A 23,899-nucleotide genomic window follows, 5' to 3' on the forward strand; every position below is an offset into this window, starting at 1 on the left:
AAATATGTACAAATGTTTGGGGTTGGTAGATTTTCTTTTTTTCTCTTATTCACATCAAAAGCTGCTTTTTTAAAATGAACATGAATGAAATGATTACAGTGGCTTTCTTTTTCATTATATTTTATAATGTAGATTATTTCTGTGCATTTTCAGCAGTCATTACTCAAGCCTTCAGTGTCACATGATCCTTTAGAAATCAATTTAAAATGCTGATTAGTTGTTTTCAGGGTTGAAAAGAGTTGTGCTTCTTAATACATACATTTTTCATGGTTCTTTGACAAACATGAGGTTCAAAAGAGCAGCACATTTTTAAAAATAGAAATATTTACTGGGTTGTACATAATAATTAACTCAAATGATATATAGGGAATATGATTAATATATATCTCATATGACAGTTACACAAAATTTTATTGATTATGAAAAATAGCTCAATTGCCTATACCAATAACTCATTACAGGGCACTGTAATTTACTCATTAATATGTCAATATTCCATTCTTCATATAAATTATTGTGATATCTCTTACTGTAAATTACTGCAAATCAAACAGTGGTTTGTCCAGCAAACGGCCGTAAGATTAACTTATCAATTTTCAATAAAGTTATCACTTCTTATAATTCAAGGAAAAATATTCTCTGGCCATGAAAACATTATCCTATCATTATGATAAATTTAGTTACTCAATTTAAACAGCATGTAGCTAAGATCACACTTCATTGACTCGTAATGTGAGCGGTTCGGAGGCAATCATGAATATATTGGTTTTTAATAATTGAACTAATAATACACCAAACTACAAATCACACAGAGCACGGGTATCCCTGGACAGTCTCAATAGGTGTAATAACTGTCACTCAAGGCAGGATGTGGCCGACATCAGGGCGCCCAAAATGGTGAATTATGTAAACAACGAAGGTCCTTGTTTACTCACGTTCTGGTCTTTGAGTGCAGAATGTGTTAAGAGTCAGGATTCATTAATATGGAACAGCTGGCTGAAATACCATCAGCTCATTAGTGTTACACTTTTGTTAAATTAAATGCGTGTTTCCTGAATATTTTTTCTTTTATACTGACCCCAAGCATTTGAACAGTAGTATATATTTTTTAAATCAAAAATAGCTAAACTTAAAATTACAATATAAAGCCAGCAAGCTTTTCTGAAAGACTTCTGTTTTCCATACACACACACACAATGCTAATTGTTTAAATGTGGTTGTCACTCCTAAAATGTAACAATGTGACCTTTGTGTATAAAATATAATTAAGCAACCAGAAAAGGAGTGACACCTGTATTTAGCCGCAGTGTGTACGTGGCCCTTATGACTCACACATTTCCGAAACTGTTAATACACTGATTAAGTGGGAAACCAGTTATCCGTTTGTTTGGATGAAAAATAATGATTCACTGTTGTTGTTTGGCCTTGGTACATAGTCACAAGTGTGAAAGCTTGTGTCAACAGGTCTATTTTAGGGATTTATTAATAGGAAGTTCTCTTCATAGTATAGCAAATAAGCTGCTTTAGTTTGCTAGTTCTCTTCAGAGTTGAAAAGAAAAATCTCCCTAATGTGAAACCATTTTAGCTAAAGTATTAAAGAGAAAGTTCACCCAAAAATGTCATTAATTACTCACCCTCGTGTTGTTCCAAACTTTTAAGACCCTCGTTCATCTTCAGAGCACAAATTAAGATATTTTAGATGGAATCTGAGAGCTCTCTGACCCTCCTAGAGATAGCAAAGACCCTTAAGGTCCTTTTACACCAAGCACGATAATTATAAAGATAACAATAAAGATATAGTTCTAAAAATCGTCATCATTATTAAAGAATAGCAGAGTCCACACCACAGCTATTTTACAAATCTCCTTGCTATGTTTCTGGTCCTTGATCGTGTAAGGGCACTCGCTGTCTATGGTGGGTCAGAGAGCTCACATGCATGCATCAGAAATATCTTATTTGTGTTCCGAAGATGAACAGCGGTCTTACGGTTTTTGAACGACATGTGGGTGAGAATTTTTTGGGTGAACTAACCCTTTAATACTTTTGTATTCTTTTGAGTGCATGTTACTTAGGATGATATGTTTTTTCTTTGTTACTTGCATGCTATTACTTAAATAGTTTTACAAATATGTCTTCAGTGGACTTCATCTTAGATACACAACATGGCTGAAATGTTACTCTCATTGGTTTGTCAGCATTTCCAAAGGTGAGCCACATAACGTATCTCTCCTAACAGTTTTTCCAGAGGACACAGATGCAAACGGCGCGGTCTGCCATTCCAAGCAACAACCCTCCGATTCGGCCCAGTTCTCAGACCCCCACAGCAGCGGTCTACCCCCCCAATCAGGCCATCATGATGACCATGGCTCCCATGCCCTTTTCTTCCCCACAAACAGCACAGTACTACATCCCTCAGGTCAGACAGCACAAGACTGCAGACCGGAATCACGTTACACTAACTATATCTGGACCGTGTGTTTATATCAGGATGTTTAATGAGCTAGACTTGATTTGTTGTGTTACGTACAAATTTGATTGCAGAGTTCTTTTCTGGTTATATATGTATTGTTTTCAATTATATTTGTAATTCTACAGTACCGTCACAGTGCTCCTCAATATGTGGGGCCTCCTCAACAGTACCCAGTCCAGCCCACTGGACCCAGTACCTTCTTTGGTAGTCCAGGGGACTTCTCTGCAGCTTATGGTGAGTTTGGCAACCTCTTTCCTTACAATTTCATAATTGACATATTTTCAGAAAATTACGACAAATGTGGCACATGATTGTGAGCAGTTTTAATATACTTTATGCGATTTCCCTTTGCTGCAACAACTATATAAATTACAGTTTTAAATAAAATTTGTAAAAATCTAACATTTATTGGATTTATTTAATGTAAAGTTTTATTATTGTTATAAAAGTAAAGAAAACATTTATAAAGTTATTATATTTTACACTTTTTGTGCACAAAATGTATAGCATAGCTTTCATTCATTCATGCATTTATATTTGAATTTATAACCTTTAATTTTATAGGCTTTGCTATACTATTAATTGATTAATCAGAAATAATCAACAAAATGTTCATTTTAGTTTGAATTATTTTTGAATATGGAACTAAATTAAATTGTCTTGTGGGGTTTATTAGGAGCAGGACCTTCCTACTATCATACGCAACACATGTACACACCATCTCCACCCATTATAGTGCCTACACCACAACAACCTCCACCTGCTAAGAGGGAAAAGAAAACAGTGAGTGTCATCATTGCATACATTGAGTATCGTTATAGCAGTATGTGAACTGGAATCCATAATGCCTTTCGGAAAGTTGTATTGAAAAAAATTCAGATGTAATTAACAAGGCTTCAGAAATCCAGAAAGGGTAGTAAATGATGTTTCTAATGCTTTATCATTTAATTATCCGGCACTTTATTGTCCTCCAAGATCCGCATCCGAGACCCCAACCAAGGCGGCAAGGATGTGACGGACGAGATATTATCAGGGGTGGGACGGCCCTCCTCCACTCCTACACCTCCACAGGTAAGATGGCCAATCACAGAGTTCAAATCAAACACACAGACCCATATTCACACATACAGATTTAGCTTGATATGGCTCCTTTTTTAATTTCTGCACCTTAGGAATCAACTCTTACGAAAGCGACCATCCAAAACCGTAAAATCAAGTCTGAACACCATAGCAATCCCACTGACTTTGTAGCCACACTGCCGAAGTTTCTATTCCTTTATATTCAGGGGCCCGTTCTTCGTACGTCGCTAACTCAGTTAGCTGGATTTGATTGTTGACGATTTGGCATGATCTTGGATCGTTTGGTTCTTCGAAGCTCATCCCGGAGCTGCTGTCATAGCAACAGGTCCATAAGCTTAAACCTGCTCGGGAGCAGCTTATTTCATGTAAACAGGATTAGATCGCTTCTTTTCAACCAGAACTGATACTCAAAATATGCCTGCTATCACCGCTACTTTATTACAAGAGTATCGTACTGATCCAGGGACAATAATTTAAAATAATAATCATTAAAAAAATTATTTAAAAATAATATAAAAATGTTGTGTAGTCCGTAACAGCCTACTATAGACACAGCCAGTTTTACTCACTGAAATATTTATTTGTCATAAAATGATTACTTCATAATTGTATTAGAGTCTTACACACATGCTATACAGATAATAGAGTCGTGCATTATTTTGAGTGATGACTGCTATTATAAGAGTGGCTTGATGGAGCGCAGGAGATGCAGATATCATGATATTGACCCTTAAGAAACTTTCATTAATGCTGTCACGTAACAAATCTGTCCAAATATAAAATGAAATGAATAGATCATTTCTACATTGAAATAAAAATGTAAAGACTGCACAACTATAAATTGCGAATCTAAATAATTGGGAATAATGAAAAAAATTCTAATAAAATAAAAACATGTATCTATTATCTGTCTCATGTATCTATTATCACATTTATGTAGTTTTGTTTGCTTGGCTGTTTCCTTATAAAAGTCCAGAAATTTGTCAAGTTTTTCGTCAGGTGTCGTTTTAAATTATATGACGTCATTACATTGCCATCTTGCCACCAGCCAATCGCTGCACTGCTGATCATGGTTTCGAGTATCGATACATATCCCCTTTTAAGACAACACATGAACGCGCAATTATCTCAGACAACTCAATCCAGCGATACTAATCATACACAACAGGTGTGATGGAAGAACCCAATTAGCCGGATCAGGATTAGCACGATGATATCATCTTGGATGTGTCATTTGATCTCGGATGTAATAAGCGACGTACGAAGAACAGGCCCCAGGACTTTATCTTCTTATCTAAAGCCACAACTTATATCTGTGAGTCATTGCCTTTATTTAAGAGTCTTTTACCCACAAGCCACCAATTTTAATCAATGCACAATTAATGTATACTAATAAAACTTTTTTTTTTTTTCTGTGGAGGTAAAAGTTTTTTTGTTTTTTTTTATGTAAAAAGTTTCAACTTGCATATTCTGCCTCATTATTGTTTGTGTCATCCTGATCCCTTTGTGTTCCCTGTATAGTGACTCCTCATCAGCACATTTTAGATAGAATATCGTAGTCCTCTATGTGCATAATCTAAAACAGGGGTTTTCAAACTATGGTCCACGGACTGCAAGGGGGTGCGGGGTGTCTGTGTCAAAAGTGATATCACAATATTTTATGAAATATATTTTAACAAGAATTTTAAAAAAGGCAGTGTTTTAGATCTAAAAAAATGTAAATTTTATATATATATGTATATATATATATATATATATATATATATATATATATATATATATATATATATATATATATATATATACATATTATTAATATTATTATTATTATTATTATTAAAAAAGAAGTTTTAATATTTTCTTGTAACATACACCATCCTTCAAAAGTTTGAAATCAGTAAATATTATTAATATTAAGAAATGTGTACTTTTATTCAGTAAGGACACATCAAATGTATCAAAATACTTACTAAAGGCATTTATATTATTACCAAAAATATATAAATAAATAAATAAAATCCTGAAAAGATGTGTCATTGTTTCCATGAAAAAAATATGTATTCAACATTGATAGTAATAAGAAATGTTTCTTGAGCACCAAATCAGGATATTAGAATGGTTTTCTTAAGGATCATGTGACACTGAAGTTATGGAGTAATCTACACTTTAAAATGTTTAGGGGTGTCACCGACTAAGGATTTTCAAAGTTGAATCTGAATTTTCAAATGTTGCGGACAGTTGACTGACAGTCGAATCAAAATACATTTCCAAGAGTCAAGTCAGACATTCGACAGTCATAATTACTGACGTTAACACACAGGGACTTATGCACCAAATGACAAGCTATCTGCATCAAATGCCCCGAATGCATGAACATGTCTGTGCGGCTCTGAATTAACTCCTTTTGTGGACGCGTTCTTCACACAACAAAGTGCAGAAACACAGCAACTAAACTAAAAAAATTCACAGCATTAAAATAGTGTTCTCATTATAATGTTATGTATATGACAGTATATAACAGTCCCAGTCAAAGTTATTAATATTCTGCATTGTTGTTATTTGTGAAATCAGACAATGAGCACCCCATATAGCCAATTAGAATTTAGACTGTGATATTAGTAGTCGATTCAGGCTCCTCCTATCGAAACATTGACTCTTCGACTATTCGGCGTCACTAAAAATGTTTTTTTTTTTTTTTTTTTTTTAGGTTAGTGTTGTCTTCAGATTAATCACATCCAAAATAAAAGTTTTTGTGTACATTATATATATATATGTGTGTGTGTGTGTGTGTGTGTGTGTGTGTGTGTGTGTGCGCTGTGGATATTATGTATATATAAATACACATATATACAGTATATATATTGAAAATATTTGCATGTATATACATTTATATATTTATATTCTTATATTTTATATTATGTATAAATATATTTATATATATATACTTGTTAAATATATATGTGTTTGTATTCATAATGAATAATAATGAAGGATATACTGTTAATTTAATACATTGTTGATAGTCAAATAGCTAACAGATAAAATCCAGTCATTTCTTTTAACACACACACATATATATTATACATTTGCATTAAATTTTACATTTTTACATGCAGTATAAATTAATCTATGTAAAAGAGGGATCATTTTTGGGAGATTTTTGGCATAAAATGGTTAAAAACCTCTTAATTGTCACCCATCCCCTCTGTGGGACGCCTAAGTTTACTTCACTGTATAACAATTCAATCCTAATCTAATCATGACAAAGTATATATTATTGGAAAGGTCTAAGACTCTTAAATATATATATATTTTTTTTTATATATTTTTTTTTGTAAAAAAAAACTATGTAGAAAATTGATAGATTCATTTATGACATGAGTGCAACTCAAAAATCTACATCATAACAGGAGTTCTGACCTTTGTCAAAAAAAGTCTTCTTCATTGCCTTTTTCTATAGCACACTTTAGAAATCATCAGAAATGTGATTTAATCAATTAAAACTTAATCTCAAAATGCATCCTTTGAAACCCATTTCAAAATTAGACTGCATTTCTATGAAAATGGTACATCAATATCATGTTACAAAATGTTTTCATTCTTGAATTATAAAAATTTAAGTTTGGATCATGTATTTTCACGTCTGTGTTCAATAATGTGAGGGACAGTTAAGGGGTTACCCCCCCCCCCCAATCTAAGGCCATGTCCACACTAATACGTTTAGTTTGAAAATGAATCTTTTTCTCTCTGTTTTGGCCTTCTGTCCACACTGAGACAGACATACAGTCGTGAGTGTGTGCGACCTGTACATGTCAGTGAATGGTGGGTTCTTTTCGTAAATAAAATAATCCTGTCAGAAGAACTACATAAAACGTATAATGTCTGTTCCATGTGTATCGTCTGTAGTGAGCTTTTTTGAGGCTTTGTGCATGTGCAGAAATAAAATGTTATGTTTTCTGATGTTTTAGTGTGGGTGAGACTAAGTTTGCAAAACACTTGAAAACACTAGTGTGGACAGAGAGCGTTTTAAAACGAAAATGCCATTTTCAAATGCATCCAGATTCATCTAGATGTAGCCTAAGGCATTGTCCCTGTCGATGGAGCACTCACTATGTTTTGACATTTCCTCTGTCTTCTCTCCCTGAATGTTAAAAGTGTCTGTCTCTGCTCTCTTTCCCCTTTTCCTCCCTATGTTTTGTTCATTTGTGCCCCTCTTTCTCTTCTCCATTCTTTTTATTTTTCTGGGGGTTTTTTTCCATTCTGTTTGTGTGCTTCATACGTGCTTGTGCCTTGTGTCTTTATGTTGCTAGTTTTTATGCCGCCCTCATTATCCTCACAATTTCTACCTCAAATCCCAGCAGCTGAACAGCCAGGTAGTGGATCACGGCAACATCAGGTATACCATGGACAGCGCCCAGCTTCCTGCAACCATCGACTTGAAAGCAGGTCAGGCTTTCCAGCAATTGCCACCTTCTTCCCACAGGTTCAGAGCAGTGGTCCACAGTCACAGGTCCGAGAGTTATAGACAGCAGGGAATAAACAATCCTGAATGCAAATAATAAAATGAAACTAATTAGGCTTATTAGGGGAAAAAATTCTTCTCATATACTGCAAATTACTTTTTTTTAATTCATTCATTAATTTATTCAACTATGTATTTATTTATATTTTATAATTTAAATAAATATAACATTTAATTTATATTTTAGTTGTATTTTATTTTATACATTTATATAATATTTTATTTTGAGACATGTCACTGCATGTCGTGCCTAACCTCTCACGGCAGGTGCATCATCAGCTTGAGATCGGCCTTTATAGAGACCGCCGATCAAACTTCCCAAAGCAATTATCGTCTGATGGTGATCAGTAGATGATCAATCAGAGCACCCCTATAAGTGTATATTGTACTATTTAATTTTCACATAGAAATTCTTAACATCGCTTTAAAGCTGTTTTTTCTGTTATATTGCCAACAATATCACTCCAAATATATTATACATTTTTTTATATCACTTTGATATTCTTTTTGATAATATAATATTCTCACCAAAAACATGAGCAAACTGTCAAGCAAATTTCTGTATTCTCAGGATTTATTTGTATATTTAAGTTCCTTACTCTATCAGTTTATATAGCTCTAATGCGTTTCCTTGTTTACTTTATGGCTCTAGATGACAAGCCAAAACTAGAGTTTGCCTCGCAAAAAACTGCATCTCCTGGATTGCGGGAGCCAGAGACTCCACTGGAGAGAAGAGATCCCAGCAGCCCAGTCCAGTCGCCCTCTCCCCCACAGAAAACTGAGCTTCCCCCCTCTGGCCCAGACACGGCCTCAAGTGTAGCTATGACCCCGACTCTTTCCATACCTGCCTCAACAGTGGAGTCAGCTGATGTCCCGAGCCCATCAGCTGAGCCTGTCCCCACTAAAGCTATCACACCAGAACCTGAAAGCTCAGAGCCGGAGAAATCCTCCTCAGAGCAGCCCTCACCTCAGAGCCTGTCTACGACCCTTGCCCAGCCTGAAAAGGCCATCAATGGGCTGACGGACACCGATGCTGCTCCCTCGAGTGACGACTTGGAATCCCAACCCAGGGAAGTCTCTCCGTTGCTGCCTACTTCTAGCGTGCCCCAGTCCCCCAGCCCGGAGCCCAGGCCCATCACACCGGTGCTGGAGGCCGAGTCAGCGGCTGGAAAGGCGGATAGCCCGGAGCCCCCTGCTGAGGACAGCACTGGATGTCCCGTCACCACATCCCTCTCCACCTCCACTACTGCTGCTATCTCCACCACACCTGCTCCTCCTCCAGGACTCACGCACCCAAGTCAGGGTTCTGCAGGGTCAGCCAAGGGACCGTCTACAGGAGCAGAGCTCAAGGAAACAGGGAAGGAGACCGAGGCCTTCCCGGACAAGAGAGGCGAGCCCTTCTTGCAGTCCAGAAAAAGCTCAAGTCAAGGTGAGCAGTTGGAATATACGGCTAAGATGAATTGCTATGATTTAGGGGTCGGTCAAATAACACAAGACTTTTCTTTGTACAGCTACATCTAGTGCACCAAAGACCTGGAAGAAGCCAATAGAGGACATACCTGTAGGGCAAGATCTGTGTTCAGATAAAGAGGTAAAATTACCACAGTATTCCTTTAACATATAACATTAAAGTAATAAAATTATGTATAAAACCAAAGCTATTTGACACTAACAAGGCATTGTTTTTTGAATTTGAATGTGATTTGACAAATCCAGCTTATATCGCTTATATGTATGTGTTTGGTAGGAGGACGTGGATCAGTCCTCTATGGAACCTGCTGCAGAGATCCCCAGTCTTCCTCCTGTGGAGGTGGAGAGGAGGCCGTCAGCAGAAACTATGCTTGAGGAGAACGGAGAACAGGAAGTAGAGCCTCTGAGAAACGGGGCTGAACACGCCTCTGAAACCGAAAGCAGTGACAGCATGCACCCGCCTGCAGTCAAAGAGCCGCTGATCAAAGCAGTGCCACGTAAGGCCATCTCTCTATAACCTTCTCTAGTTTCCCGCATGTGTATCTGCCAGGTTTTACCACTGAAAGCGTTTCTGCTCTTCTGCAGAGCCTGCAGAGAAGAATGGAAAGAAGCAGTACGACAGAGACTTCCTGTTGGGCTTCCAATTCATGCCTGCTTGTGTGCAGAAACCAGAGGGGCTTCCTCCTATTTCTGATGTTGTTCTAGATAAGGTCAGACAATATTAAAAGGACAGTTTATTAAAAAAGTTAAAACAATAGCTTCTACTATGTGAACACATTTCATTGACAGCCATATTTTGAACATGTATATCATGGTTTTCAAAGCAATAATTGAAAATTCCCATAGAAATGTATCTTGTACCATAATTAAGTAGCACTGTCCCATTAAATGGACTGCTATGGAAATCTGTTGAATCTGTAAAACTCATTAGTGATCTTGTACAGAGAAGCCTAATGTGTTTCTCCCTAACTGAACAGATTAACCAAAATAAGCTGGCCATGCGGCCGGTAGACCCACGTGTAATATCCAGAGGCCCGGACTTCACACCAGCATTTGCAGATTTTGGCCGACAGATTTCAGGAGGCAGGGGAGCCCCGGTTCGTCCCAACTTTTTACATTTTTATTTATACAAAAAAATATGGAGTTTTGATTCATTACTACAGTAAGCCAATTATTATTCTCTTGAGATCTTTCATTTAGTTACAATTAACATCCCCTGCACTACGTTCCTACGATCTATTTTCGTAAATATGCAAAAACATTTTTTTTATAAATACGTGCATATGAATAATCAGACAGATACACCGAAATTTATATCAGCTGCTCACCTTCATGTTACTCTGAACTCGTGTTTTTCCTTGATGCACAAAAGGAGAAGTTTAGCATTTGTCACTGGTTTCTCACACATTCCTTTGCTCTTCTCTCACTGCCATAAATATATAATACAATAAGTCATTTATTACGCTCTCTACCTTAAATGCAATTCAGTTCTAATACTTCACATGAATTAAAACATTTTTAATTGATCTTACTCTAGATATGCTCTTAATTCTGTTATTATAATTTCTGTTCCCTCAGCTGCTGAATGTTGGCCTGCGTCGCCCATCTGGACGTAAGATCATCACAAATGTGTCGGTAAATGATGACGTGCAGCTGAAGACAGCAGAGCATGCATGGAAACCTGGCATGAAGCGGGACAATGTCATTGACGATTCAGAGACCATGAAAACTCAGGTCTTCCTGCACTTACACTTAATCCGGAACCAAATGCAAATGTCTTATTTTGCAGCACAACAAAAGCATGCTGTGGTATCCAGATGTTCAGCTATGATTAAATCATTACATCATTACTTCCTCTTATATAGAAAGGAAATCGAGCTTGGGATTGATTTTTGCATTCTGTATTGGAAAGTAAAGTAAAGGACACTCAGTAATGTGTTCATTGATATTTTTACAGGAGCTTTTCCGAAAAGTCCGTAGTATTCTCAACAAATTGACACCACAGATGTTCAACCAGCTGATGAAGCAGGTGACTGACCTCACCATCGACACGGAGGAGCGGCTCAAAGGAGTCATAGACCTGGTTTTTGAGAAAGCCATTGATGAACCCAGCTTCTCTGTGGCCTATGGCAATATGTGCAGCTGTCTGGCCTTGGTGAGTCAGACTTTCCATTAAAACCAGGGTTTGTTCAAAAATATCACTGATTCATTATTTACATTTGTATTTGTGTTTTTGGGAGCAAAGTGAAATTGGAAACTGAGTGTGTTTAGTTGGTGAGTGCACGTCTAAATTAGTCACATGCTGTGTGTGTAGTTAAAAGTACCCATGACGGATAAGCCCAGCACCTATGTGAATTTCCGGAAGCTTCTTCTGAATCGCTGTCAGAAGGAGTTTGAAAGAGACAAAGTGGATGACGATGCCTTCGAGAAGAAACACAGGGAGCTGGAGGCAGCTACTTCAGTAAGTCCTTCAGCACCAAAAGTATCACTAAAACTGTTAAATGGATCTTAAATGGATCACAGGCCATTCAGATTGCCTTGATGCAATTGCCTATAATAACATGAGATATGAGAACGTTTCTTAGAATTGTTTGTGTGGATTTAAATGACCTCCAAAACATTTTCCGCAATTATATTCCATATTTTCTTTTATATATGTATATATATATATATATATATTGCTAGTATTTATATTTATGTACCTGTGAGTACATATACAAAAATGAATGGTACATGAGCCTTAACTCAATTAAATATAAAATTAGTTTTTAAAATAATTTTTTTTTGTAATTGTGTGCATATTTATACCGTATTTTTCGGACTATAAGTCGCACCTAAATATAAGTCGCATCAGTCCAAAAATACGTCATGACGAAGAAAAAAAACATATATAAGTTGTACTGGACTATAAGTCGCATTTATTTAGAACCAAGAACCAAGAGAAAACATTACCGTCTCGAGCCACGAGAGGGCGCTCTATGTCTTCAGTGCTAGACTACAGGAGAACTGAGCAGCATAGCTCCTCATACATGTAGACGGTAATGTGAACTCTTGGTTCATGTCATATTCATTTTGATAAATAAGTCGCACCTGACTGTAAGTCGCAGGACCAGCCCAAACTATGAAAAAAAGTGCGACTTATAGTCCGGAAAATACAGTAGTTAGTTGCTGTCATTGACCTTCATGTTACTCTGATCTCATGATTTTTACTGTAAAAGTAGTCGATGTAAGTCTTGTGCTGTTTTTAAGTTGTTTTTTTTGTTTTTTATCTTTGTGTAACGTTGTGATTCTGAATTCTGAATTTCTCAACAACACCAAAAAACATTTCAGCCCAAACTGCTTTTGAAGGCAATAAAATATGACTGATGCGTGATGTTTCTTGACTGTTTTAGCATATATTTCATGCATACAACATGGATATATTACAACAGGTGAACGTCAAAAAAATATGATTGAGTAGCAATACGGATAATTTTAGATTTTGAGAGGCGACTTGTTGCCAAAGAAACTTACTACGACTGATTTGATTTAATCACCTGAGGATTTGACACTATAAACAGTCTACCGAGTTTTGCGACCCAAATGTATTTGCCGAAACTTTTCATTTTGGTTTTGTTGTTTCAGTGCGTACCTACTTTTCTCTGGTGATGTATGCTGGATTTCTCCAATCATTTAGTCTCCACCCTTTTCTGACAATGCACTGCTAGCTCGCATTTAGATCTGCCTTCATCCAATCAACAACCAATGAATTGAACCAAATTCTCCCCCTACATTTTTAGCATTCTCGATAATCTGTTTCTTTTGGAAAGCAGTCACAATACAGAAGAAAAAATCTGTCACTTCCATTAAATTCCAATAAAAAATTCACAAATATAAAACAAATTGCAATTAAATTGTTTCAGTTTAATCAAAGAAATAAAGACTGAAATCTCAATATTAAAAGCTATTGTAAGGGCTTCTTCTGAAAATAATCTCCAGACTTGTCCTCTTTCTCTTATTCTCGCTTTCAGGCTAGCGAGCGGGAAAGGCTGCAGGAGGAGCTGGAAGAAGCCAAAGATAAGGCCCGCAGACGCTCCATTGGCAACATCAAGTTCATCGGTGAGCTCTTCAAGCTGAAGATGCTGACAGAGGCCATCATGCACGACTGCGTGGTGAAGTTGCTGAAAAACCATGATGAGGAGTCACTGGAGTGCCTGTGCAGGCTGCTCACAACTATTGGAAAGGACCTGGACTTTGAGAAAGCTAAGGTCAGCGGTTTATCCTAATCGGGAGGATGTCCTATATAATGGGTATTAAGAATAACTGTCCATCTAATCTGTTGATTGCTGCTGCAGCCCATATGAATGCATACACACTCTTGCTTATTTCAATGCAAATATGCAAAGTAATCTATATGTTGGCCATTCTTTGCACTGCAGCAGTGGAGTTTTGCTCTTGCCTCTCACATCCACAGAGCCTCGTTTATATCATCTGCTGTTTGGAAACAAATCCTAAATGAGTCATTTTAATGTGCTCTGCTTCCAAAACTCACTTTGGATTCAGCTGAGAACTGTGAGAGTGGTGCCTAATGCACTTGAATGGGTAGTTCATCCAAAAATAGGAATTCTGTCATTATTTACTCACCCTCGTCTCATTAGTTGATCTTTTTTTTTTTTTACTTTAAAGGGGGGGTGAAATGCTATTTCATGCATACTGAGTTTTTTACACTGTTAAAGAGTTGGATTCCCATGCTAAACATGGACAAAGTTTCTAAAATTAAGTTGTACGTTTGAAGGAGTATTTTTGTTCCCAAAATACTCCTTCCGGTTTGTCTCAAGTTTTGGAAAGTTTTTTTCGAGTATGGCTCTGTGTGACGTTAGATGGAGCGGAATTTCCTTATATGGGTCCTAAGGGCACTTCTGCCGGAAGAGCGCGTGCTCCCGTATAGCAGAGCACTGACATTCACTGATCAGAGCGATTCACTGATCAGAGCGAGAGCGTCGCGAAATGTCACAAAAGAAGTGTGTTTTTGGTTGCCAGGGCAAGACAACCCTGCACAGATTACAAAAAAAAAAACAGCATTAAGGGAACAGTGGATGGAGTTTATTTTTACAGAGCATCAATGGAGTTGTGCAAGTGTTTTTGTTTGTTCCCTGCATTTCGAAGATGCTTGTTTTACAAACAAGGCCCAGTTTGACGACGGATTTGCGTATCGTTTATTTCTTAAGGATGATGCAATCCCAACAATAAAGGGTCACGATCGTGTGATGGAACCGCAGGCGGTGAGTAAAACTGCTTCAAATATCTCTGCCTCCTTGTTAGTGCGTCCCCTCCCATGCCAGAGACCAGGGTTCGAGCCCCGCTCGGAGCGAGTGGTTGCTGCTGCTGCTCTCGTTCAGTTTCAGCCTCTGGATCTGATTCTGGATCATAAATAAACGGCTGAATCTGACTGTGAACCATGGTTTGTTTGGGATGATGGGTTTTCCCTCACGGTAATGTCACAGCTTCCACATGCTCTCGACGCAAAAGCCTACTGGCACTCATGATTCTTTAGCTCCGCCCACACGTCACGCCTCCAGCCGGTCGTGTTTTTCCCGGAAAAATCAGTACAGACTATCTTTATCTTATGAATATAATAAAACTAAAGACTTTTTGGAGTTATGAAGGATGCAGTACTACTCTATAGGTACTCAAGATTAACAGGATATTGAGTGAAAACGAGCATTTCATCCCCCCTTTAATTAAAAGCGAATGTCAATTCATGTCAGCAAAGAAGTCCATTAAATAGTATATGAGAGTCTATTAATTATTATTTTTTAAGCTTGTGAATCTTCTTCACAGTCTTAATCTTCTTATTTTTTAGCCACGAATGGATCAGTACTTTAACCAGATGGAGAAGATAGTAAAGGAGAGAAAAACTTCATCGCGCATTCGGTTCATGCTGCAGGATGTTATTGACCTGCGATTGGTGAGTTTTGTTACATTTGGAATGGGGATCAAAGAAAGCTTTTCAGTAACCTGTGCACCAAACTTACAACATTTCATTTGAAACTCATGAAATAAAGACAGATGTACAAGATTGTGTCATTAAGGTTTTTGTAAGAGGGAATGAATTAACTACTGTATTTTCCGGACTATAAGTCGCACCTGAGTGTAAGTCACATCAGTCCAAATATACGTCATGACGAGAAGAAAAACATATATAAGTCGCACTGGACTATAAGTCGCATTTATTTAGAACCAAGAACCAAGAGAAAACATTACCGTCTACAGCCGCGAGAGGCACTCTGTTTTCAGTGTAGACTACAGGAGCACTGAGCAGCATAGAGCGCCCTCTCGAGGCTGGAGACGGTAATGTTTTCTCTTGGTTCTAGTCCCAGGACCAGCCAAACTATGAAAAAAGTGCAACTTATAGTCCGGAAAATACGGTACTTCTCAAAAAGCTTAAACTCAAGGATATGTTCAGTTTGTTGATTTTAACTGTGATATAATGCTTATATATGTATATGCTATTGTCCATTATACATTTTTACAGAATTCTGGAATGGAATGTTCAAAAGAACAGCATTTATTTAAAATAAAAAACCTTCAGTCACAATTTTTTTTTATTTTTATAAAATTTGACTCATTGGCAGTTTTTTAATACGTAATTCAGTTTAATAATGGTAAATAGGACATAGACAAAGTTTAAGAAATGAAATGTTAAAAATTGTTTCTTTTGTATTATATTTACTCAATATACAAAGAAATTGTAATAAATAATTGTTTAGCCATTGAAAAGTTTGTAGGCAGGGATGTGGGGGACGCGATGTTTCTGTTAATCGGCCAAGTAGACACTCAAAATAGTCAATGTTGTTAATAGTATTTATGATCCTGTTGAACTTTATTTAGGGCGAGTACTTTAATATTTTTTCTTCCTTCGTTTCAGCACAATTGGGTGTCTCGGAGAGCTGACCTTGGCCCAAAGACCATTGAGCAGATCCATAAAGAGGCAAAGTTGGAGGAGCAGGAGGAACAGAGGAAGGTCCAGCAGCAACTGCTGTCCAAGGACAACAAGAGGAGACCAGGTCAGAAAGAGACTTCTGCTGTAGGCTAATCCTCTTTACAGCTTACTCAGTCCTGTGGGCCTCCTTCCCAGCCGTACTCTGTTCCAACCGTTCTTTCTCTTAATGTTGCAGTGGTGCAGAGAGAGGAGACCTGGAGCACTGTGCCTATGACTAAGAACAGCAGAACAATAGACCCCGCTAAGATTCCCAAGATCTCAAAGGTAAAGTCCAGATGTCAAACTAAAAACACGTTTTCCTTCTAGTCACATCTTGAGATTGCTAGCATAACAGAGTTTTAGAGAAAGAGAATCTATATATCCTATTCTGCATTTTTGTCATACTCCCCCATGATCTGTTTGGAAGCAAGGAAGCTGCATCTTTATGTCAATAATCGATCTTATCAGCTGAATCACATTTGTGAAGGTCTAACTACACCTTGCTACATGCCATTTATTGTGCTTTGCAGAGTGCTGCTTTAAAACATGTTGACTTAAAGCATTTCACCCAAAAAATATGTATTTATAAAGAAAAATAATATATATTTCATTCATTCATTTTATAAAAAATGACTATTCTACTAATTGGTCTTAACTGTAAAACTGTATAACTGTGCTTGATTTTACCATGCAAACTGTCTGACAGTGAAAAGCACAGCATAAGCACAATTAAAACACTACTGCAAAACATCTCAACTAAAACAAAAAAGATCGGGATGAACTTTCTAGCCCTATTGGCCCTATCTCCTTTTGAGCATGAATATAACAATATTTAGTGAGTCTTAACGGTGTTAAAATAATTTTTTTTACATTAAACCTTTTTCTTTTTTGCTTAGCTTGTTTGTAAGTATGCTAATTAACTGTTTGACTCAACAGCCCCATCTGATGGTTCTTCTGTCGTCTTGTGTAGTAGCATCTTAGTATCTCACTGGTTCTGGGGATCTGCAGTGCTGCTCACTTTGTACCTTTTCTTACAGACCAAGTGCAGTTCATAAAGCTCTCACCGATGAGCTGCTAATTTAAATGATGACGTCTGTAAATCCCCAAGAAACACTCATCTATGTGAATGCATGAGTAAATATAACATGTTCTTACAAAAGATGGTTGTGTTTGTGTGTGTGTTTGTTTTTTTCAGCCAACGATAGATGAGAAGATTCAGCTGGGACCAAGAGCTCAGTTGAACTGGATGAAGGGCAGCAGTGGAGGGGCTGGAGCCAAGGCCAGTGAGTCAGGTAAAGAAATACTGATGTAGTCAGACGTGGGCTGCTGGCTCTATCAATTCTGGCTGTTTTATACTTTATAGCAGGATTTTCTTGCTCTATACTTTGTTTACTAATGTAAAATTGATCCTCCTCTCCCCCTATCGACCCTTTTTTCTTTTAGATGTCTCTCGTCCCAGTGCCAGTTTAAATCGTTACTCAGCCCTGCAACCCTCAGCGCCCCCGGCCTCCTCTTTACCCTCTACATCCCCAGATTTTGATGCAAGGAAAGTTCTCAGCAGGTATTGTATGCATGTAAAATATATTCATTGAGAAAGAGGAGACACCTTTTCATTAATACATTTAGTTTGTGTTAATCAAAATGTAATATGTGTAAAAAAAAATCGCTCACTCACATCACTCATTCTGTGCTGCTCTATTATTAATATTAGAAGCTTTATAATTATTATACCTGACATTTTTAGAATTTGAATAATTATTCAAATATATTTCAAATATTATATTTAAATTATATAATACATTCAAATAAACATAAAACATTATATAAGTTAAATAATAATAATTCAATTAAAATATGATTTCATTTGTAATGAATTGATAGAAAACACTTACATTTGGGGATTCATGAATGTCTGTTTTTGTGTGCTTGTGAATTTCTCAGTCGAGGAAGCTCAGGACGAGAACGTAATGATAAGCCTTTGAGTGCGGGTCCCGCTCGGACAGGGCCCGTCTCATTGGGTAGCAGCAATAAGGAGGCTCCTGAGGAGTCGGCCCAGGAAGTGTCCCGCAGAGACTCGAATGCCTCAGACACGCCCAAGCTGCCCGCCAGCACTGCAGACAACAGCAGACTGGAGCGTAGCCAATCCAGGGAGTCCGGTGAGCCATTGTGATTATAATGATGGTGAAATACATAAAGAGAATCCAACATTAAAGGCTGTCTCTCATTGCAGCTGTTAAACTTGAAGTACTGTCAGGACTCTCTCCAGATAAGCCTACATTACCAGAAGAGGACATGGAGAGGCGGTCCAAGTCCATTATTGATGAGTTTTTGCACATTAATGATTACAAGGTTTGTACTATTTTTTTTAATCACCACTTATAATACTGTATCTCCCAGTCCTGTATCATACCGCTTAGATGAAGTAATTTTAGTCAGTCTGCTTTTTCTGTCAAAGCTGCACGGGAATGGAATACTATTCTGACAGCTATAAGAGATCTAGACACACATGCTACTCAGACTTGTCAAAACTAGAAATTTAAATTTGCTTGCTGTATTGTTAATTATTTTATATTGTCTTCATTTGATCCAATTGTTTAATGGAATACTGTATGATTTGTACTATGTAATTATAAAATGTTTTAGTATGTATTTTTAATTAATTTTTATTTTAGGGTGACTTGTAACATCTTGTCTAAGGCTGATTCTAGTACATTTACAGGAATGTTTTATTAATGTACAATGTCCCTGTCAACTAAATAAAAGGAAAAAAGAAGTCGTGAATGGCAGTAGAAGGTTTTCTAAGCGTGGTGTACTTGTAATGCAGGAGGCAGTGCAGTGTGTGGAGGAACTAGAGCAACCTGCCATGCTCTATGTGTTTGTGCGAGTGGGTGTGGAGTCCACGCTGGAGAGGAGTCAGATCACGCGAGACCATATGGGTCAGCTGCTCTACCAGCTCCTGCAGGCTGGAATCCTCCACAAACATCAGTTCTTTAAAGGGTGAGATTGCAGTGCTTGAACAAATGCAGAAGAAAACTGATCCTTATAGTCTCTGCATTGGTTGTGTTATGTGTGCCTTTGAATTTTGTTCCAAAATTTAGTAAGCAGCCTCACAATCATTACCTACTAAGATAGCATGAGGCGATAACCCTTTTTAATTTCAATGTATAACTTTTTTACATTTTTTTTATTTTAACGATACCATTGCCAACTTAATATACTTGTTTCTTCCCCCAGGTTCTCTGAAACTCTTGAATTAGCAGATGATATGGCCATTGATATTCCCCATATATGGCTGTACCTTGCGGAGCTGGTGACCCCTGTGCTTCGAGAGGGGGGAATCTCTATGAGAGAATTATTTAGGTGAGGTTTGGTGTTTGGTGAGGTGTTAATAGATTCATAGAACTCATCAGCTTTAGTAATTGCCTTTACACGCGTTTTATTTGCTTATTTTGTGTCTGCAGTGAATTTAGCAAACAATTACTCCCTGTGGGAAGAGCTGGGATATTATTTTCTGAAATATTGCACCTTCTATGCAAACAAATGGTAAGCTGAAAGATTCGAATCAAACATTTGGTTTGTATTGCCAGTAGTAGGAATGAATGGATTGTGTGTTTGCAGAGCCATAGGAAAGTGGGATCCCTATGGAGGGACTCGGGGTTGAGCTGGGTGGATTTTGTACCTGAAACGGAGGATGTGCACAGTTTCATCACAGAACATGTGAGCCTTCATTTACCTTCTCTTAGACATCTAATATATGCTAACCATCAAAACTCACCTATTAATCAGCTGTTCCATACTGAACAAGGGATAATCATTTACCTTCCTACAGAAACTAGACTTTACACTTTCTGACGGCTCAACCCTGCCCGAGGCTGTCTCTAAGAGAACACTCTCGTCTGAGGAACTGAACAAGCAACTTGAAAAACTACTGCTGGAGGACATGGCTGGTGATGAACGAATCTTTGACTGGGTTGAGGTAGATTTACATCCAGCTCTTTAGGTTTGTTTGGTTATAGGAAGTGAAGGATCTTGTCACTGATGTGTGGTGGTGTATTACAGGCCAATCTAGATGAATCAGAAATGAGTTCACCTCCTTTCATCAGAGCTTTAATGACTGCTGTGTGCAAGGCAGCAGTGAAAAGTAAGTGGCTTAGGTTTTTTCTTTTTTAATACAGTAACAACAGAAAGCTGTTTTGGGAAGTGTAATTTATTAAAGAAATGACTGAGCCATATTTAATCCCAAATTGACGTCATTTAACGACTATTAAAACACAAAAAAATGTAAAAAATTACTGCTATTTACGTTGTTATGAGACAGGTTTTGGGATTTTCAAATAGCTAATAATTACTTACTCGAATAATATTTGTGAAAAATATAACTTAATAATTTTTCTTCCCACATTAAGCATAACTGTACAAAAATCTAAATAAATAAATAAATAACAAATAAATAAAAAGTTCAAAATGTATTATTTTATGCACATCAAGTTATTTAGTATTAGTGCTGACAAAATTAGCTTGTTAATGCAGGTGATGATTTTTTTCAGTTTAATGCGTTCAAAATATTTAACACTGTTAAAGCTGGGGCAGGGCTAGGGTTGGAGACCGCACACACAAGTGCACTCTTTTTTGACAAGAAGAGCATTTATTTAGTTGTAGAACGTCTTTACAACCACAATAAACCAGAGATATTTCAGACGCGTGCTCCAGCTTTACTACAGCTGCAGGTGTGAGTCAAACGAGTGTGGAAACAGTGTGTCTCACAGAGCAGGTTGTAGCCTGCATCATTTCATCATTTCATATCAAAGCACAAAATAAACTACACTGCCAAAAAGGCAATTAAATTTGCCTACAACTGTGCATGCATGTAGTGATATATCTATAACATATGTTATATTGCAAGAAAATTCCTCTAAAATGGTTTTCCAAACTGCCCTAAAGCACTCCGTCCCTACTTTCCTCATCTAACACACTCGATTCAACCTGTCAGTTCATTAGCAGAGACTTTAAGACCTTAAGTGAGTCAGAAAAGGTAAAGAGAGTTGAAAGAAGATACAATGCATGTCAGATCCACATCATGTTCAACAGCGGCGGCTTTTAAAGCAGTAGCAGCCAAATAACCTCATAAGCCGGCTGATGTGAAGTTTTTAATCAAAGAGAAAAAATCTTTTATAGCTTTAAGAGGTTAAGGGATAACTCTGTTCAATTTCTGTATATTTCTGCTGAAGGGCACAGGTAGCTAAATATGACTTTTATTATAATGGGTTTATGTGAAGATGTGTTAAATTAGAATTTTTTTTTTTAAGTCTAATAAATGTTAAAATTGATAGCTCTCAATTATACTATCATGTTGAATGGTTATAGTCATTAGTTAAATATTAGTGTTAAAAACTATTTTATAGAGACACCAGTAGTGTTGGCAACAGTGATACTGATCAGTCATTAAGGCATTAAACATAAAAAATATACTGTCTTTGTTGTCTGTACATTCATTTGAAGATTGAATGTGAAGATTTAATTATTGCAATATAGAAGTATATTTAAAAACGTTATTGTTAGGTGGGATTAATCGCGATTAATTTCAGAAAAAATAAATAAAATTATAGATTAGTGGACATACAGTTATGCAAATTTTAGCACTCTGTGGTACAGTTTCAAATGCCAAAGTGTGAAATACTCTAATCTTGTGTTTTGTGTCTGCAGCTGAGGGCTCCTCATACAAAGTGGACTTGTCTATAATCCAGAAAAGATTGCCTGTATTGCACAAGTACCTTAACTCAGACACAGAGAGACAGTTGCAAGCACTTTACGCACTTCAAGCATTGATAGTAAAACTGGACCAGCCTCCTAGTGAGTCAAAGCTTTCACATTCCCATTTAGATGCACAACACATCAAATATTTGTTAGAAACACTATTCTACAATGGATGCTATTTTTTTAAGTTTGATATTTTGAGCGCTAACCATGAGATTAAAACATTTTCATTTTCTTAACATTTTTGCAGATTTGCTCCGGATGTTCTTTGACTGTTTGTATGATGAGGATGTGATATCTGAAGATGCCTTTTGTAAGTGGGAGGTCAGTAAAGACCCCGCTGAACAGCAAGGCAAAGGTGTGGCCCTGAAGTCAGTCACTGCTTTCTTCACGTGGCTGCGCGAGGCAGAGGAGGAGTCAGAGGACAATTGACGAGGGGACAAATGGACTCATTTGCCAACTAGTTCTGAAGAGACGATAGTCACTGAAACAATAACTGCATCAAATTAAAATGTAACATAAGCAACACATTATGCATTAGGATGGATGGAGCTCAGCAAGATTTGAAATGGTACGGTTCACTGACATACAGCGACCCTAAGATGACTTACATTTGCTGGAGCACTAAAAAAATGTATGATTTATAGAAATGTTGCAGTTAAGTTTTTTTTTTTTTTTTTTTTTATACTTTTTAAGAGGACTTAAAAAATACAAACACGCAACAATGAAATGAAACAGACTCATTAATTTATTTATTTTTTAAGTACAGCATAAACAAAAGGGTATTTAACATTTGCGGACAGACACAATGAGCAGTTATCGGTGGATCGAGTAATAACAATGATGATTTTATTCATATAATGAGAATAACAATGATTAAACAGCTTCCATGATTTTCAGATTGTTTTTTTGATGCGTTGAGTACATCAGTACTGAAGTGTTTAGTACATGTTTAAGGTTATTATCTCAATAACCATACCAAATGTTCCTCTGCTTTAGCTTGCTCTTTGTGAAACATTTAATCTGGCAGAAACTTGCAGGAATTATGCATTCAGGAGACTGCTGGGATCACATGACGAGAGCTCAGAATGGACATCCACGAGCAGATGGTGACGTGTACAAAACCACTAAGGAGATGTTGCTGAACCTAAAGTGCTTGTTATTCTTCATACTGATAGAGCAAATGTAAAGCTTGTAAATAAATTAAAGACAAAAAAGATTCATAAAAGTACAAAACCGTGGTGATGGTGTGAATTTTCTACAGTGTTGTCAGTTAAGATTTTTTTTTTTTGTTTTTTTTAAAAGAAGTGTCTTATTCTCGCCAAGTCTGCATTTATTTGATCATACATACAGTAACAAATGTAATTTATTCCTGTGATTCCTAAATTTTCAGCATCATTACTCCAGTCATTGTCTCATAATCCTTAAGAAATCATTTTTATATGCTGATTTGCTGCTCCAGATGCATTTTTTTTCTATTATCAGTGTAGAAAATGGTTGTGCTGATTAATAGTTTATCAGAAACCTAATTTTTTTTTTCAGGATTCTTTAATTAATAGACAGATCATAAGATATTTTGATTACAAATGCACCCTTGCTGAAAAGAAAAACTTATTTTAATACAAAAAAGAAAGTAAAAGGT

General features: G+C 36.9%; 1 protein-coding gene across 7 annotated transcripts in view; it reads left to right on the top strand.

The window, feature by feature from the left end:
• The window catches only part of LOC128011356 (eukaryotic translation initiation factor 4 gamma 3), a 45,349-nt gene extending 21,856 nt beyond the window's left edge, over positions 1-23,493 (top strand). For 4 of the 7 annotated variants that reach the window (XM_052593666.1, XM_052593669.1, XM_052593671.1 and 1 more), the window contains 29 exons: positions 2,237-2,416; positions 2,596-2,704; positions 3,147-3,253; positions 3,446-3,541; positions 7,912-7,996; positions 8,725-9,501; positions 9,584-9,663; positions 9,820-10,039; positions 10,128-10,252; positions 10,520-10,639; positions 11,121-11,276; positions 11,500-11,697; positions 11,857-12,003; positions 13,553-13,789; positions 15,385-15,489; positions 16,450-16,588; positions 16,700-16,788; positions 17,699-17,795; positions 17,947-18,064; positions 18,445-18,659; positions 18,734-18,852; positions 19,328-19,500; positions 19,738-19,863; positions 19,965-20,046; positions 20,122-20,220; positions 20,333-20,479; positions 20,563-20,644; positions 22,207-22,353; positions 22,508-23,493. In XM_052593666.1, the coding sequence (XP_052449626.1) occupies positions 2,237-2,416; positions 2,596-2,704; positions 3,147-3,253; positions 3,446-3,541; positions 7,912-7,996; positions 8,725-9,501; positions 9,584-9,663; positions 9,820-10,039; positions 10,128-10,252; positions 10,520-10,639; positions 11,121-11,276; positions 11,500-11,697; positions 11,857-12,003; positions 13,553-13,789; positions 15,385-15,489; positions 16,450-16,588; positions 16,700-16,788; positions 17,699-17,795; positions 17,947-18,064; positions 18,445-18,659; positions 18,734-18,852; positions 19,328-19,500; positions 19,738-19,863; positions 19,965-20,046; positions 20,122-20,220; positions 20,333-20,479; positions 20,563-20,644; positions 22,207-22,353; positions 22,508-22,689 (4,557 nt within the window). In that variant the 3' untranslated portion in view covers positions 22,690-23,493. Of the gene's footprint in view, positions 1-2,236; positions 2,417-2,595; positions 2,705-3,146; positions 3,254-3,445; positions 3,542-7,908; positions 7,997-8,724; positions 9,502-9,583; positions 9,664-9,819; positions 10,040-10,127; positions 10,253-10,519; positions 10,640-11,120; positions 11,277-11,499; positions 11,698-11,856; positions 12,004-13,552; positions 13,790-15,384; positions 15,490-16,449; positions 16,589-16,699; positions 16,789-17,698; positions 17,796-17,946; positions 18,065-18,444; positions 18,660-18,733; positions 18,853-19,327; positions 19,501-19,737; positions 19,864-19,964; positions 20,047-20,121; positions 20,221-20,332; positions 20,480-20,562; positions 20,645-22,206; positions 22,354-22,507 lie in introns of all 7 variants that reach the window. The other 3 variants (XM_052593665.1, XM_052593667.1, XM_052593670.1) reach the window with 1 other exon arrangement.
• Positions 23,494-23,899: the final 406 nt, after the last annotated feature.

Source organism: Carassius gibelio, chromosome B23, assembly GCF_023724105.1.
Source record: "Carassius gibelio isolate Cgi1373 ecotype wild population from Czech Republic chromosome B23, carGib1.2-hapl.c, whole genome shotgun sequence".
Lineage (NCBI taxonomy): Eukaryota > Metazoa > Chordata > Actinopteri > Cypriniformes > Cyprinidae > Carassius > Carassius gibelio.